The sequence below is a fragment of the Myotis nattereri genome, assembly GCF_964212035.1.
Source record: "Myotis nattereri genome assembly, chromosome: 5".
NCBI classification, from domain to species: Eukaryota; Metazoa; Chordata; class Mammalia; order Chiroptera; family Vespertilionidae; genus Myotis; species Myotis nattereri.
This window is the reverse complement of record NC_138080.1, coordinates 53,449,089-53,467,867: the sequence shown is the minus strand read 5'-3', so window position 1 is coordinate 53,467,867 and position 18,779 is coordinate 53,449,089. Positions and strand designations below refer to the sequence as shown.

General features: G+C 36.4%; 1 protein-coding gene across 1 annotated transcript in view; it reads right to left on the bottom strand.

Moving 5' to 3' along the window:
• FBXW7 (F-box and WD repeat domain containing 7) overlaps positions 1 to 18,779 on the bottom strand; it is a 175,057-nt gene that overhangs the window by 84,235 nt on the left and 72,043 nt on the right. The window contains exon 2 of the mRNA XM_081091975.1: positions 2,226 to 2,798. Within this exon, the coding sequence (XP_080948101.1) occupies positions 2,226 to 2,729 (504 nt within the window). The 5' untranslated portion in view covers positions 2,730 to 2,798. The remainder of the gene's footprint in view (positions 1 to 2,225; positions 2,799 to 18,779) is intronic.

Below are 18,779 nucleotides of genomic sequence, written 5' to 3'. Positions count from 1 at the left end.
GGTTGTGGGTTTGATCCCGGTCAGTGTGCCTATGGGAGGCAGCCAATCAATATTTCTCTCTCACAGCAATGTTTCTCTCTCTCTCTCTCTCTCTCTCTCTCTCTCAAAAAATAAATAAATAAACTTATCCTCGGGTGAGATTAAAAATAAAAGGATAAACTACTACAGACATTATTTATTTTAATGTCTATAAAATAAGTTATTATTCAAGTTAAAATGTTCTTTTCCAAAGAATTAACTCATAAGTCTACTCGAATTGGATATTCATGATTTTTATCTAATTTTCAAATGATAAAGAACCAGAAAGCATGCAAAGATAAAGATCTATGGGCACTGACGCTTGAGCGGGGAGGGAGGATAGAAGTTGTTACATACCTCATTCATTCTGAGCATAATTCTTTTTATTTTCTTTCCTCTTTGAATAGATCATTAGATAACAATACTGCCTAAAATATTGAAAAACTACACAGAATAATACCCATGAAACCTCACATCCCTGCAATCCAGCTTCAACCATCTTAGGTGCTATTTTGAAGCAAAGCCCAGACACGATATAATTTAATTCTGACTATATTTTGATGGGGGTGGAAGGGGAGAATACAGCAGAAAGACTGAGTAGTGAGAGAAATAATGCTCCCTCTTTCCACAACGCCCCCTGACCTCCCCGGCCATGACCACAATTTTAAGTGATATAATATCAAGGAATGTTTTGAGGAAAGAAGTCCACATACCACCCCAAAGAACAAGCACTGGAAGATCAAATTTACTGCAGCTGCCCAAACACTTTTTCCCTCCAGCTCAGACAGACTTCAACGTTTCAGCACCCCGCTGCCTGCCCCCAGATAATACTGGGAAGCAGTGACGGTGTGACTGGTTAGTGTACTCCAGCCCCTGATATCCAATGGAACTGTTTTTCTCAGTACTAGACTAATCGCCAAGTCCCTGAGTTAATAAGACTCCTCCAGTTTAGACAGGAATCTAACTTTCCACCTTTTAAAATATGTCTACAGTTGCCCAGCTGGTGTGGCTCAATGGTTGAGTGTTGACCTATAAATCAGGAGATCATGGTTCAATTCCAGATCAGGACACATGCCTGGGTTGCAGGCTCAATCCCCAGAAGGGGGCGTGCAGGAGGCAGTCAATCAATGATTCTTTTTTATCATTGATGTTTCTATCTCTCCCTCACTCTTCCTCTCTGAAATCAATAAAAATGTATTTTAAAAAAATAAATAAAATAAAATATGTCTATGGTTAACTCCATGGGCTACCACTAGGAAAATGAGATAGGAGGCTGAGATAACAGAGTTATCTCCCAGGAATGGGAAGGGAAAGGAAAACTGCAGGCAAGGGAAGGAGTAGCAGAAACTTAACAGGAAGTTGGAAATCTCAGCCTGGTGACATCATCTCCTCCGACCTCTCACAGTCAAATATCAACCAAAATGATTTTGGTTGTAAATATTCAAATACCTTTGAGAAATAAACAGAGTGTTCCACTGAAATGAAGTCAGAAAGAAAATCCAATGATTCTGTTGTTACTGAATATTGTAAATCTGGAGGGAAGCAAGCAGTGATGACAGCACCATGAATTCTTGTTGTTTCATAATGTAGGAAAAATGTTTACTCTTAAATGTCAGTGTCTAGTACTTTATTACTTTTAAAAATGCCAACTCAGATTTCACCAATAACCAAATATTAATATTCAGGCTGTAGTCTCACCTTGTTTAACTACATAATAAAGAGACTATTTACAAAGGATAAATTTTAATCATCATAAGAAAACAAATTTGAAGTAACTTCCAATAACTCATGTGTTGGATTAACACCTGTGAATACACAGCCACATCACAGGCTGCATTTTGTAAATAAGAAAGTATTTTTACTACCTGATTTACACAAGTCATGTTTCATCCTAAGCCTCTCCACTGCACACAACCTACTAACCTCTGTCCCAAGGATAAGATTTATTAAAGTTTGAAATTAATGATTGTTCATAATAATAAATAGGATTAATTACTTTCCCTCCATTTGTAATAAGACTGTGCCAGTATCAGTATTTCTATTTCTAATATTTTTAATACCTTCTGTAAAACAAAAATTAGCTCATTTTATTATTACACATCTGAAGAATAATTTTGCAGTAATACAAAGACTGTAAGAAGAGTTTTATTACAATTAATATGGATATGTAAAATTTCTCAAGTGCACAGCAGACTAAATATACTCACTTTTGTTGTCTTTGTATAGAATGATGAGGAGAGCTGGTGAACAGGCAGGTCCACGATACTACTGGAGTTTGTGACACTGTTACTATGCATATGTTCATCTTCCCTGCTACTATCATCAGACTGATCAAAATCATCACTCTCCTGGTCCATTTCCTCTTCCTCTTCATCCTCCTCATCTTGTTCCTCAGCATGTTCTTCATCTTCCTCCGGTTCTTCTTGGTTTCCTGAGGAATCCTCATCTACTGAAATAAAGCGATTATTGTTTTCTTCTAATTGTCCTTGCTGGGAATCATTTTGGTCTCCAGGTCTAGGTTCTGCTCCGACAACTTCACCATTCCTTGCGGTGTGTTCCTCTTCTTGTTGCCTTAGCTGTTGCTGCTGCTGTTCCTCCTCTACCACACGATTCATCTGTTCCTCATCTGCCTGGCTTGCGGAAGGGTTACCTCTCACAGAGCCTCCAGTTCGTCGTCTTTTGCTGCCCACAGAGAGCAGTTCCTGATTCATTTCCAAAAGCCAGCTTGCTACTTCTTGGACCTTGGCTAGACTATCAGAAGATGCAAAGGTTTTCACATTCTGTAGGGGAAAATGAATGAAGACAAAAAGGTTTGTACAATATACATTATCTCCTACTCTTATGTTTTGTCTATATTCCAAATTTTATTAAAGATTATAAAAAGCATTTGGTGCCACTGAGGCATTAAGGTATTTTTTTAGGAATCAGTATAGAAAGTTTTAAATTGTAAAAGTTATGAGACTTTATAAAAACATACCCCCAAATCACACAGTAAACAGCTTTATTTTAATCTTCTTTTTAAAAATAATTTTAGAATGGAGATTTAATTGCTTTGATCACTAAAAACATTTTGAAATCTTGGATCAGTAGTTCATAAACTATATCTTTTGTAAAACTTCCACAAAATGTTAAGAAGTGTCTCTCACAAAAAAAACAAACAAACAGCAAAAAAACACCCAGCCAATGCTCAGTTAAGTTCAGGAAATGCTGAGAGAAGCCAAGTTAAAAAGGCCTTTTCACCCTAGGAATTTCCCAAACTTCTCTGATCACAGAACCTTGCCTTTAGACACAATTTTCTGTCAGGTACCAAGTATAATCATTATGAGTTTCACTTTTCATAATGAATACAAATCAACTGGATAGCAAATAAACTAAAAAATAAATAAATAAAAAATAAAAATAATTTTTTTTTTAAAGGAAAAAAGTTCATGAGATCATACCCTCTGACCCAGTAACTCCACTTCTGGCAATCTATCCTAAGGAAGTAATCCTAAAACAGAAAAAAAAATTATGCATAGGATGCTCACTGCAGCTTTATCCACAAAAGCAAAATAAATAAATAAACAAATAAACAACTGTCAATAAAAATAAGGAAAATCTCTATGTTCAAGACAAAGGAATCCATGAGATAGGATAGATACAGTGCAATCACTAAACATCATGTTCACTTTTAAAAATGTGAAAACATGGATGCTTATATTATGCTAAGAGCAAAATGCAGGGAACTATATGATCACAGCATGGTTTTTAAACTACATAAAGACTAGAAGACAATATTTCAAAATATAAGCTGCGTTTAGGCAGTGGTATTATAGATATTTCAAATTTATTTTTACCATATTTCTCAAATTGTATATATCAAGCATATTTACTTTTGTATTTTTTTAACATAGACTCTAAAATTTGATGACAGAAACTTTTCATAACGTTTATTCTGAAATTTCATCCTTTGAAGACACATGGACATGTTCAAATAATACCAACTCATTACACAAGTTCATATAAAATTCCTTTAAAATATCTTTAAGGTTTAAGATATGTAAAGTATAATATCCATTTCTATCACACTTAAGAGTAACCATATTATATCACAATGGTGTGTGGATAAACCACTTATTTACTTTTCCAACCTTGCCACTAGATGGCTAATCCCCAAAATGTCCACAGTTCTCATTGCAAGCTTTGAAACAGGGCCAAGAAAGTCTGAAACATAGTTTGAAATAGCAACATTTAATTGTATTTTCTCTAATCTACACTTTCCAAGAAATAAGCTATATTGTGGGGTGGGGGTTGGGGAGGATGGAATTCTTGAATTCTAATTATACTAGAAATGTTAAGTGTAGAAAGAGAAGAGTTCCAAAAATTGAGCCCTTAAGCATTCTGAAAGAAGGAGTAAACTAGCAAAGATGATTAAGAAAAAATATCAAGAATGAGTGGTATCCTTAAAGCCACATAAAGCATATCCAAGAGGAGAAAGTAAATAATAACAACCATTGTGATAGATCAATGGGATGAAGACAAAGAACTGACAACTGGAGTTAGCAACACAGAAGTCACGAGTAATGGGAGCGATTTTTGGGAGTTGAAGTTTCATTAAAGCAGAGTTAAGATACTGGGAAGAGAATAGAGATGGTCAATATGGACAAGTTAGAAGTCTGCTGCCGAAGAGAACAAACAAGGGAGTGGTAATTGATAGGGGAAATGGGTAATTGGTAGAGAAGATTTTTGATTCTTTAAGATTGAAGAGTTAGCAACATATCTGTATAATGGCAAGAATTACCCAGTACAAAACAAAAAATTGATAATGTAAGCAAGAAAGAGAAGAAATAATTATGTTTTTAGCTGTTAAAAGGGGATGAGAAAGAATTCAAAAGTGTAAGAACTGGCTTTAGTTAGGAAACTGAATACGTCATTTAAGGTGCCAGATGGAAAAACAGAGTGGTATTATAGGTGCTTTAAATTTATTATTTTTTTTTCTATATCTCTCAATGTGGAAACAATAAAAAAACAGATGAGATTTTTATAGTGGCAGGAGTCTTTGGAAGTCCCCTTCTCATTCCTTTTGTTTTTTAACTGGTTAAAGTAGGAAGCAAGATCATCAGCTGAGGTATTCAAAATTTGAAGGAAACATTAACTAGTCCTTTAGGGTGAGAGGAAGAGAACTTCCCTTGGTGCATGTAATTTTGGTGATCAAATGTAATCAATAAACCATGATGTAATATATATTCAATGGGGCTTTTAAAAGTCAAGTGACTCTTATTTGCAACTCAGACTAGCACAATATAAAACTTCCATTTGACGTGGACTGAAACCATCAAATATTAATAACTGTATCAGTTTTGAACAAGGATAGAAGGTAAAGTTCCTTAGAAAAAGCACATTAAATCTATCCACTGTTTTCAGAAGGTAAACTCCAGAAAACAAAGGTCATCAAAACCTTAGCAGCTAATATGTGTCGAAGACAAACTGAAAAACATCACAGGAAAGCAGGTTAAAAATAAGATACTGAAAAACACTGACCTAAATCACAAGTGAATATATATCGTATCCCAATTATATAAAGGTAAATCTCTTGTACATAGGTTTTCTTCAAAGAGAGAATAAAAATCTTGCTTTAGTAACTATATCTAAGGTAGCTTTCTCAACACTGATAAGGACATTTTCACTTGCATGTTTATACACAGAACACATGAAATCAGGGACAATGCCTGGGATGATGCAGGCCCCAAGCAAATTGCCCTTCGTGTGCCCAAACTAACAGGCATGTTTTTACAAGATTGAAACAAGTTGAGTGACACATTAAGAGTAACTTACAAAGTGAAAAGATGAGAGAACAAAGTTCATAAAACAAGTCATAAAGAATAGCAAGCAGCCTATCAACAAATAGAAAATTTATTACTGGCATTTCTAAAATAGTACCAGAACTGATAATCAATAAACAGTTCTGTCACCAATTATAAATAACAAAAATTCAAATCTCTATCTTTGTGGAACTTTGTGTTATATTGAGGGAACAAAAAAGAGTGCTTTAATTTAAGCCAATAAAGTTCAGTGACTGTCATATTTACAGTGTGACATGTAAATATCTTTCAAATTAATGCAGATTCTTATAAACAGACCTGATCAAAACTGGTAAATCCAAGCAGAAAAATCAAATTTAAAGCATAGGTAATGTAAAATAAACAACACAGCTAAAAGTTAGATGACAGGAATTCCAGAATATTAGAAGAGGCTGAAAATATGTGATAGGCAGGTAAAATTTTTTTCAAGTAGTATATAGTATATTGGATTGGTTTCTCTAACCTATTTTGGTAATGGAAATGGGAATGAACATATAAATTTTAATTTTCTGTTGCTATTCATAAATTTAAAATTAAACAAAAACTGTATTCATAAGTCTGGTGAGTTGGTTCAATTGGTTGGAACATCCTCCCATGCACCAAAAGGTTGCGGGTTCGATCCCCGGTCAGGGAGTTTACAGGAAGCAAGTGACCGATGTTTCTGTCTCACATCGATGTTTCTCTCTCTCTCTCTCTCTCTCTCTCTCTCTCTCTCTCTCTCTCTCAACATATCCTCAGGTGAGGATTAAAAACAAAAACCAGTATTTCTATAAAATTAGTTCTAATAATAATCTAATAAGTAAGCTAATTGCCTAATTAAAAGAATATTTATCCAATAATTAATAAGAAATCAGAATCAGCTCCTAAATATTTTAAGGGGTAGAAAACACCTTTTAAAAAATAGTTTATAAAACCCCACATTTTTCTAAAAAATTAAGTACCCATGATCTAAAACTTGAAACTGCCATACAGGAAAATTAATAAATTAAGTATTATCAAAAGAATACATACTCTTGCTGTTGAAATTCTAATTCTAAACTTTTTTAAAGAAAACTTCTTGTATAATTTCGGATTTGTGTCATAAAAATACAAACATCAGAATCCTACATATACCCTAAAAAAAAATCAAAGTAAAATGCCAGGATGCTTTTATTTCTTCTTACCAGTAGAGGTATACAATGTCAACACAGATCAAATACGTCACTTAAGTTTTTATCAATAAATGGTGAGATCACACTGGAGGTCAGTAAAATAGAATCTGGTGGCTAATATATTGACATTAAGTTGTAGAATTTCCTTGAGTGGCATAATGAGAATGAAAATGATTCAAAGTAAGGACAGATAAGCAATTGAGTAAGAGATTAAGTAAATTTCTCAAGATTGCCAGCTTCTAGCAAAGCAGCTCTCAACTGAGTTTTTTCATGTGCCTCAGTCTACGTAACTACATAAGAATATACTCTCAAACACTGATAGTACCTTCTTTCCCAAAACCAGAATCACTATAATCCCTATTTACTGAGCCCTCAATATGTTTCAGGAACATATTAATTTTCTAGAGAATAATATTTCTTTAAAAGTTAATCAATGGCTTTTAACCTGACCAGAACCCATAGTAAAATTAGATTTTACATTATAACTCTGTATACATGTGTTCAAATAGACCTAAAACAGTGATTTCAGAGAGAGGGGATTACGAAATGTTTTACATACCTTAAGTCTGTAAGTCACCACCCTTAATTAAACACAGTCTGTTCTCATTATTTACAGTAACTGTGTTCTATAAAATTGCCACAAACACTGAACCATAGCTCCTAGGAGAAACACAGGGTTAAGTTTCTGAAAGCCTCTGGTCATGACATTTTTGCCAACCAATCAATACATAATGAGGGATTCTATTTAAAGACATGCTATTTAAAAATATTATTTCTGATTTGGTAACACTGACCTCCCGGTCAACAGCATTATAGCTCATGCCTGAACAAAGCTTATCCAACCCAGGTATGTCCTGCATAAGGCACAACACAACACTAGGCAGCACCTCATCACTGCATGAGAACCATTTTAAACAACAATAAAAGCACGAGAAACTTTTAGTGAAAAATGTTTCACTAAATGGACTTGGAAAAGGAAACAATTAGAGTATGAGAGCTGAAATAAGAAGGCAGAGTGTCACCTTGTTCGATCTCACTTGGGAACATGAGTGCCAGGTGACAAATGTTTTCATCCTCTTGTGCATGGGCATGTCCATAAATGACTGTGAAAGGATATAAGTATTGACTTGTTATAAATACATTTTAGTCAGGCCAGTGTGGCTCAGTGGTTGAGTGTCGACCTCAGAACCAGGAGTTCATGGTTCAATTCCCAGTCAGGGCATATGCCCGAGCTGAGGCACAATCCCCAGTGTGATCCTCAATGATTCTCTCTCATCATTTATGTTTCTATATCTCTCCCTCTCCCTTCCTCTCTGAAATCCATTTTAAAAAGCCATATTTTTTAAAAAAAAATACATTTTAGTGAATAGGTGAATTCACAAATACAGAATCCACAAATAATTAGGATGGACTGTACCTACTTAATCTAACTCCTCTAGACAGAGCACTGCATGGAATGCAAGATTCACACAGTATTATCACATCAATGAAAAAGCCACAGCATTAACTATTGTTATGATTCTGGTAATCTAAAAGAGGAGAAATGACTAGAGAAAGCTCCAATATAGATATTCATCACCAAATTTTTCAAAAAAATGAAATAAATAAAGTTGTAATTTTTATAAAGTAATCACTGGATTACTTTTCCTTTTGTAAGAGGAGGAACAGTGTTCTTGTGGCAGCATCTTTCACTGTAGTGTGAAGTCCAGAGAGGTCCTAACCTAAGGGTGCCTAAAGGGGGAGACACAGCTCCATACCAAGATGAAGTAACAATGATTTTACTCTCAAAACTTCAAAATTAAGGTTATTTACGTAAAACAGAACTACTTCGTGACTTTTCCCAAGTCCTAGAAAATACAGGGTAACTTTTAGTCCTCATACCTGTTGACTCAGTGATACTTCAGACCTAATTTCAGTGCTTTTATTTTTTAACCAGTTTCTCACAAACTTTTCAACTAGTTTCTTACGAACCTTGCTTTCAAAAGCCCTTTGATTATCTAAAATCATTTGAACTGCTCATGTCAGAATGCTTAAAAGAATCAAAGTGGGAGTAGTACACATTAAGCAAACAGGTCTGAAAGCCTGTCTCAGAGTGAACTAGAGTTAGGAGCCTCAAAACAAGAGTCCAAGACAAAGACTAACCTTGAAACCGTAACAGACACTGAGGAATACTGGTTACCCCAGGCATGTCAAACTCGTGGCCAGTGGTCCACATGCCTTGGGTGTGCAGCCCACTGGCCGCGATTTAACATGCTTGAGGTACTCTAATAAAGTAAGGTATGACTTAAGCAAATTGCCAGAGCCTCCAAATTACTGTGCAATATTAATATTTTCAGAAGTTACAAGGCAGGCAAGATCCATTACGTTTGAGCTAAATAGTCATTTAAAAAACTTAAGACAAAGATGGCAAGAAAAGAAACTAGTGTACTAATCACCAGAAGGAAATTCAGAGCTTCAAATCACGTTCCGCAAGGAGTTTAGGATATTCACTAAATTCTAATAGGGCTTCCCTAACCACCAGTCATCCTCTTCTGGCCACACGGCTCACTCACTCTGACTTCATATTGTAACTCTCTATACTCCAAATTAACAATTTATTTGTTAATTACTATGGCCAAACTGATTAGTACTAAGTATCTGTAATACACAATAAAGTAAGATCACTCTGCTAATGCAAAATCTAAAGAAAGCTTCCCCCTCTCGTTCAAAATAAAAGTATTTTGCCCTAGCCGGTTTGGCTCAGTGGATAGAGCATCAGCCCAAGGACTGAAGGGCCCCGGGTTTGATTCAGGTCAAGGGCATATACCTTGGTTGCAGGCTCAATCCCCAGCCCTGGTGGGGGCATGTGCAGGAGGCAACCAATTGATGTGTCTCTCTCACAGTGAGGTTTCTTTCTCTCTGTCTCTCCCACTCCCTTCCACTCTCTCTGAAAATCGGCAAGGGAAAAAAATATCTTCGAGTGAGGATTAACAACAAGAAAAAAGGGTGTTGTTTTTTTTATGGTTGTCTGTTAGGTCTTATATAACCTACACATATCCCACCATTCTGAGCTCATATTCTACTATTCTCTTTTTCACTTTGCTCCACTCTTTCTGTCCTTGCTTTCTTAAAGAGGAAAATATGCTGCTACCTCAGAGCTTTTGCACTGGCTATCACCTCTGCCAAATGTTCTCCCCCATATATCTGCATGGTTCTTCCCATTACTTCCTTCAGACTATGTTCAAATATCTCCTAATCAATGATGCTTTCCGTAATCATCCTATTTAAAATAATAATTCCCGTGCATCACATTCCCTTTCCTCCTTGCCTTCTCCACAGCACCGTACAAAAGCACTGGAATAGTGCCTGCTATGTAAGTGACTACCCATTTATTCATGTATTATCTGCCTCTTCCCACTAGAATTTAAGTTCCATAAAGAAAGAGACTTTCCTTTCCACCACTGTTATCTTAAGCACCTACAAAAATGCATGCCGTAGCAGGTCCTCATAGCATTTGTTTAGTGAGTAAATAATTATTAAATCTTTTTAAAGTCAGTGATGTGCTGAGCATTCTTTCTCTACCAAAGAAGAACTTTAAAGCAAGCCACAAATATAATATCAATTGCTTTAAACACATTTTTAAAAGTTGGAGTCTGCACTAAGCAAGTCACTTGTAGTACTTTGAAACTGATAAGGTATAAATATATATTAACATTTATTTATAAACTAGAGGCCTGATGCACGAAATTCGTGCAAGAGTAGGCCTTCCTTCCTCCAGCTGCTGGCACCGGCTTCCCTCTGGCACCCAGGACCTAGGCTTCCCTCACAGTCCTGGCTTCGTCAGGAAGGATGTCTAGTCTAATTAGCATATTATGCTTTTATTATTATAGATTATCTTCTAAGTCATTAAAATCATTGTGTCTGTCAAACTTCTTGATATTTTCAGCCATGCCATAAAAAACAAATATGTGATTTAAAAGATTAATGCTTTTTTGAGTGATTCTAGTTCCAAAGCTCGTATACTTCAGATAACTGGGAGGTAATATATGTAATTAAAGTGGCAATCTTCCAGAGACTGCAAAAGTGGCTGATCAAAAGTGGCTTAACAAAATCAACACAAAATGATTATGGAGAATATTATCATATAAAGAGCAAGTATTCAAGTTTTATAATTTTGAACTGAAAATTTTAAATCCACGTCTCATCAATCATATAAATATATCTTTACTAAAAAGGACACAAAACACTATTTCTCGATCCACATGGCAGTATCTATTTGTTACTTATAATACATATATTTGTATTGACCAAATTTAATTCTTCATTCCCACTCACCTCCACTAACTGCAATCAGGGTTTACTCTATTATAACTAAATTATAAACGGTTTGCTAAACCCCAATGGATCTTTTACCATTTTTGAACAAGCACTCTCTCTCCTTTACAACTCTCTTGTCCCATAGTTTCCCTAGATATCATCCTTTTCATGGTATCATCCCTCAGGCAGCACTATTGCTCTCCACTGCCAGCTCCTTCCTTCTCTGCAGTTTCTTTGAAACCTAGGGTTTCAACTATCACATAGAAGCTAATGACAACCAATTCTATTATCTCCAGCCAAACCCCCGTACTGAGCCTATTAGGTTTACCAGGATGTCTGACAGTCAACCTAAATTATTTTAAAACCCAAATCCTGTTTACACGCATAGATTCTCACCCCTCCCCCCCATTTCTTCTTAGATCCTCCTATTTTCTTTACATCTCTAAATAGAACCATATTCTAGCCAATTACATATTTAAGAAACCCAAATGGCTCTTCCATTCCCTTCTACAATGCCCTCTCTCAACAATGTAATGCTAAGGCCATTAGGTGAAGCCAAGCAAGTTAGATACTTGTGTGAGAAGCAGGGTAACAGTCCAGCAGAGAAGAGTCAGTCCAAAAACAGGACTATCTCATGTATGTGAGGGAGGGAAGGAGAAGTAGGCCAAAATGGAGTGACAAAGCCGACTATGAGAAGGGTGAGAAGGGATCCATATATAGTGGACAAGCCCAGAGGGTCAAAGACAAAGTCGAATGAAAATGTCTGAGTGGGGGTGTAAAGGTGAGCAGGGTAAGAAAGGTATCCAAAAGTGGGATGATGTCAAAGCCCAAATGGGATGAGGAAAGTAGGATTCGCCATATGCTGTCCTGCTCAATATCCCTCTCACAGAACCTGCTATGTATGAGGAGCAGAGCTGCTGGACAGCCCCCAGGTCCCTCACCTTGGAATCCACTGCAACATTCACTCCTGGCCATGCTTCCTCTAGGCTGCTCCCAGCAAATGATTGAACATGGTGAGAATACTCCAATAGCCAATTCTGGATGGGGGACTTCCTGCACATCAAATCTTGTGTGGACATCTGTTTCTCTGGGGACTGAATGGACTCAGAATGCATCCCTGTACTCTGGTGTCAAAAACTCTTGAGACGAAATAAAAAAGTTCTGGAAGATGCTTCAAAATGACTAACTTCATTAAGCGAAGGTCACTTCACTCCAGAATGTTTAAAGAATATTTCCTACTATATAAAGAGATCCAGTGGCTTAGCAGAGAAAAGTTCTCAACAGGGTATTTGAGCTGAAAGGGGTCCTTTTAAGACAGTAGAAGGCTAGATTTTTGTTGAGTGCTGTGAAGATGAAGAATGGCTGCAGAAACTAGCCAATGTAGCACTTACTCTTCAGTCCCTGTAAAGTATGAGGAAAATGTTTTTTACTTCAAGGGACAAGATTCTTGGATTTTTTTTAAATTAACTTTTGGAAAACATCATGTTACAAAAAGAAATCTTGGAAAGTGTCCGCTGCTGCTTGGGCCCGAGTGTAGAAGGATATCAGCAAGTCTCAAGTCTTGTGGAAACCACCTGGAGAAGTTGCAGAAAAAAACTGAACAGATTATCCTTCCCTTTCAACACAAGTGTATCACTGGTGAACTCTTTCTGAATCTTCTGATTGTGAGAATTTGACTTGAGAAAAAAGGAAGAAAAGCTGTGGTCTTACACATTCAAGGTGAGTTTTACTGATCTGTCCCAGACAAGTTCTGAATTTCTGTGAAGAAAAGAATAACCTGCTGTTCATAGGAAAACAATGGACATTATGCTGAAATTTTTAATGCCTCACACATTTGAACATCTGTTTCTTATTCACTGAACATCAAGAGCAAGCTAAGAAATGGTCTCATTTAAGTAGAAAAGGAAATCTGTATGTGCTCATTTATCTCATGTTTGACCCTGAATTGGTATTTGTGAAGCAAAGAACAAGCACAGCAGGTAAATATAATTTTTACATTAAAGAGGTAAATTTGCACTAAAGAGGAAAATACAATTTTATTTTTATTTTTAAGATTCAAAAATATTTTGTGTAAATATGAGCCTATAAAAGAAGTAATCTAATTGCTAGGCCTACATTTGAGCCTGATCATATCATTGAGTAAGAAAATGTTTTTCTTTTACTTTAATTTTATTTTTAAATTACAGTTAACATTCAATTTATTTTATATTAGTTTCAGGAGTACAGCTTAGAGGTTAGACAATTACATAATTTATGACATGATCAGCTGACAATTCTAGTACCCACCTGGTACCATACATAGTTATTTTATTTCATTTTATTTTTTTAAATATATTTTATTGATTTTTTACAGAGAGGAAGGGAGAGAGATAGTTAGAAACATCGATGAGAGAGAAACATCGATCAGCCGCCTCCTGCACATCTCCCACTGGGGAAATGCCCGCAACCCATGTATATGCCCTTGACCGGAATCGAACCTGGGACCTTTCTGTCCGCAGGCCGACGCTCTATCCACTGAGCCAAACCGGTTTCGGCCATACATAGTTATTAAACTATTATTGACTATCACTATAAGGCCCTTTTTTTCAAAATTTTGTATAAAATTATACCTAGGCAATATTTTTATTCATATTGCTTTGGCTTATGCTTTTAGTAGATCAACTATTCAACACTACCAATAAATTTTTATATTATAAACAACATTAATTAAAATTAATTTACAATCTTTAATTTAAATCTGTTGAGGCTACATTAAGAAAAATTATGTCTCGTTTTGGCTTAAGCTAGTTATGCAAACTTTTTACATTTCTTATAAGTTTGCAAAATTTATAAAAATATAAAAAAGATTAATTTCAAGGAAAGTAAGTTAAGATTAATTACCAGGGGACTGTATTTTCCCCCAAGAAAAGTTGGATAAAATGTCATTTTTAGTTTTAAATATTGGGGATGGACGGGAATTACTCTTGCATTTACTGTATCTCATTTGGACCTCATACAGTAGAAATCGGTGGTAAGGTCTATTTGGAAAAGGTAAAAAAGATAAAGTAGTAAAGTAAGAAAGAAAGAACTGGTGTTTCCTCTTCTTGCTCTACTAACTTATATTACAGCTGACATCCTTTGTGTGAAGAGGAACCACACAGAAAAAGGAGGCTAATGAATCTGCCATCAGAAACAGATCGACAAAAAAAGAGCATTCTCTACTCAAAAGAGCACTGACAATTATCAATGAGTTATATCTACAACTTACTGATTAAGTTAAGGTACCATGAGCTGTAGATATAATTTTTATGTAGGGGTTCTTAAGATCAGATAACTATTTTAAGTGTTCTCCCAGTGCAAAAAAAAACTGAGAGAGGCTGAAAGTAAACATTAGCGATGGGATAATTGAAAATATGTTTACCTAACAAAAAGCAATGAGAGTAACACAGCATCACTTCTGTGATATTTCTGCAAATGATGCATAACCTGAATCCATGAATGAGGAAACACCAGACAACCCCAAATTAAGGTTCCGAATTCAAAATGACCAGACTATAATCTTCAAAAGTGGTAAAGGAATGAAAGCAAAGATCAAGAAACTGTTCCAGATACGTGAAAACTAAATGCAACCCACAATTTGTTCTATAAGATATTATCTGAACAACTGGTGAAACTCAAATGGGGCCTGAGAATAGATAATGCCAACATCCTGATTTTAATGGTTCTATTGTGATTGTGCAGGAGACTGTCCTTGTTTACAAGAAATGCATATTCAAGTATTTGGAGAATATAGTGCGTCATGATGGCAACTTATCAAATTATTCTGGCACAATATAATTTCTTATACTGTACTTGGAACTTTTCTGAAAGTTAAAAAAGTGGGGAGGGAGAGAACAGGGAGTCATTCTCCTTCCCATCAAACTACCTTTGCCTTGTTCCCACACTTCTGCCACTCACTCATTTCATCACTATGTCCTCCTAAGTGTACCTCTTAAGTAGCTCTACAACCAATTCCACTTCTCCAGTACTATTTAATAAGCAGATACCATAGGTCTCTTGCCCAAACTATATGAATAGCATCCCTAGTATTCTCCTATTTCTGTCTCCCACCGTTCTCATCTGTTCTCTAAACTGCTGCTAGAACATGAAATATCAACACCTCAGTGGCAGTTTCTAAACTCTTTTTACATGCTGAACCATTTGTTCAACGAAGGCAAAACATCAAACAGGTAAAGAGAGACCATATAAGAGAGGTAGGCACAGGGGAGAACACAGTGTGCAGGGAGAACTGGCAACCCCTGAGTGATGCTGCAGAACTTTTGAAAACTATTATTTTACAGGATAAAGACTAAACTCCTAAACACAGCATGCAAGATATTCCTAATCTGCTCTCTCTATCCTTCAATACACAGTGGTTTGTCTAAATCTGCACATTACCCAACAACATTGATCTACTTGTATTCTACCAATATGCTGTATGTTCTCATATGTCTAAACCTTTGCAAATGATGTTTTTTTCCTCTTTGACATATTTCTTTTTTTTTTTTTTTAATCCTCACTCCAGGGTATTTTTCCATTGATTTTTAGAGAGTGGGAGGAAAGGAGGAGGTACCCTTTTTAGAGAGAGAAAAACATCGATGTGAGACACATGAGTTGCACATACCCAGACCCAGGCAGGGGATTGGACCTGCAACCGAGGTACACGCCCTTGACAGGGAATCCAACCCCAGATCCTTGTGGTGGGGAGGCAATGCTCTAACCACTGAGCAAACCAGTCAGGGCTGACATATTTCTTTGTTCACTGTTTAGTAACCCTATCTGGCAATGTAAGTCACCTTCCCTCAGTCTTCTATTCCTCTGTGTCACAGAACTTACTGAAATTGGCAGGCACAGGTCTTGAATACAAGGACTTCCCTCTTCTACTTACAAAAAGGGTAGAAAATACCAGATATGATCACATCAGAGAGCCAGGATAAAAGTTCAGAATACTGATTTTTCCACTTCAACAGGCAAGGTGGCAGTTTTCCAGAGTCCACAACTCCTGGTATTGAGGAGTCAGCCCTGTGAAACATTCCAGAGCAGGTAGAACTTTGAATGAAGAATATGATAGGGCTACATAAACAACTATACTAGAAGGAACAATATCTGTATCTACTATGTTAATAAGGAGCCGATAACTACAGGACCAAAGAAAACAGAATCTGCTAAATCTCAGGAATAACTTAGAATCTTTAAGGAAAGCCTGAACACAATGAGCAAGTACTGACTCAAATCCTTGTAGCTTTGGCCTATACTCTGCCTCACTAACATTTCACAAGAATTTTTTAACTTCAGAAAAGGCACTACTGTAATATAGAAAGTTACTGTCTGTAGAACACTAGTAAGTCTTTTTTAATAGGGTTCCCATCTTCTTAACAAGCACAATTTTTGCAAGGCAGTATTATAGAGCACCTGGGAGAAAACTGTCTTCTTGCTATTTGCTTTTTAAATTTAAGAATCCTACTCTCATTTGCTACTGCTTGATGCTCCCTTGCCTGGGTTCCTGGGAGGTTTCAGTCAGTATGTATGCTATTAGAATTCAGTAACTCCTTCCAGATTTCCTTTCTTCCTCTCTGAGGCAAAACAATGACCTCATTTAGCTGAATATGCCAAAGAATCAATATTCACAGACAGACTTCCATCTTCCTCTTCAAATTCTTGGCAAGAAGGTTGGGTGGACATATTGGGGGAAGACACTGCCTGACTGTGTGGTTTCAGAAAATGTATAAAATGAAAAAGAGAAATATTTAAACTCTACTATGTTCCAGGCACTGGGGATACAATGTTGTCCAAAGACATAGGTCTGCACCCTAAAAACTCATGAGAAAAACATCTTCATACATATAAGTATAGTAGAAACCAGGTAAAATAAATTTCATTCTAGCTTGACTCCATTACCGCCCATCAATATCACCCCATCACCACAACCAAGAAAATCCCAAATACAAAACATCTAAAACATAATTCTAATACCAAGAAACATTTATAGTCCACTTAAAATGATTACTTTCTATCTTTTTCTTTCCTCCTTTCTTTCTTAGTAAAGTCTGAGAGTTATTATTTTTTTTAATGGTAAGAAATATCATGATTTTTCTTACAAAGATGTTCTCTATATATGTAGAAATAAAGCAACACTGTCATAATGATTAAATCAGTAAACTAGACCTCTTATGTGATGATCTTTCATTTTTCAGACAGGACATTTTTAAAATTTTTCAGGTTACAGAACAGTATTTCTAGACAAACCTAACAAGGCAGTAGTTGTAAAACACTCTGAAACTTCTAAACACCCTCAATTTCAGTACAAACAATGCTGTGTTGTACCCTCAATCTAACACTAAGAGGAAGCATTGTGGGTTGGTCACAACTTGAATTCCTCATCACAATGAGGACTGCTTAGGGATCTTACCACTAACCTCAGCCATTCAAATAACCGGGAAGACCACAGTGATGCCCACTGCTCTCCAGAACCCCTGGAGTTCAGATTTGTTAGAAGAAATATTTCCTAGATCTTCAAGATTCTGGATAGGAATCCTTCATTATGAAGTTATTCCTCTCATCTAGATAAAACAGAGTTAATTCAAAATAATAATAATAATTAATGGAAGACTATAAAAGTATGCCTTCTACTACAGGAATTCAGAAACCAGATTTGAGATACAGAAACCAAAATGTTAGCGGAATCTTATAGGTTAAGAAGTCTGTTTCACATTCAGACGAGTAAAAATGCTTCCCCTGCATTCATATAATAGCAAACATTTACAGAGTGCCCACTAGAGACCAACACGATGTCAGTTACAGCATATTCATTTAATCAAGAACCCTGAGATCTTATTCCCGTTTTACAAAACAAGAACTGTGCTTGGATTAAGGTTACTTGCCCAAGATTTATAGTTAGCAAGACATGTTTGAAATACAGATATGCCTGATCCAAGTGGTCGGCAAACTCATTAGTCAACAGAGCCAAATAACAACAGAACAACGATTGAAATTTCTTTTGAGAGCCACATTTTTTAAACTTAAACTATATAGGTAGGTACATTGTTATTAACTTAATTAGGGTACTCCTAAGCTGGCTTTTGCTAAAAACGTCCTCAATCTGATTGAGGTACGTTCACTGAGTTCGACCCCTTCCAACTCTCCCATCCACACTGGTCTTATATACTTGTTTCAGATAGACGAGTGTGGATGGGAGAGTTGGAAGGGGTGGACCTCAGCGAACAAAACAATGTACTTCCCCCACGCTGCATATCCTGACTGTGCCGCATCTCCCAGCATCTCCCATCACCCGACCGATCAACCGACCGACCAACCGACATCCTCCACTTCTTCAAAACAGACTCACCCAGGCCGAAAACCAACTTCTGCGCATGGGCCAGTAAGTTTCAATAGCACTGTACGTGCGCGCCCGCACATGGTATTTTGTGGAGGAGCCACACTTAAGGGGCCAAAGAGC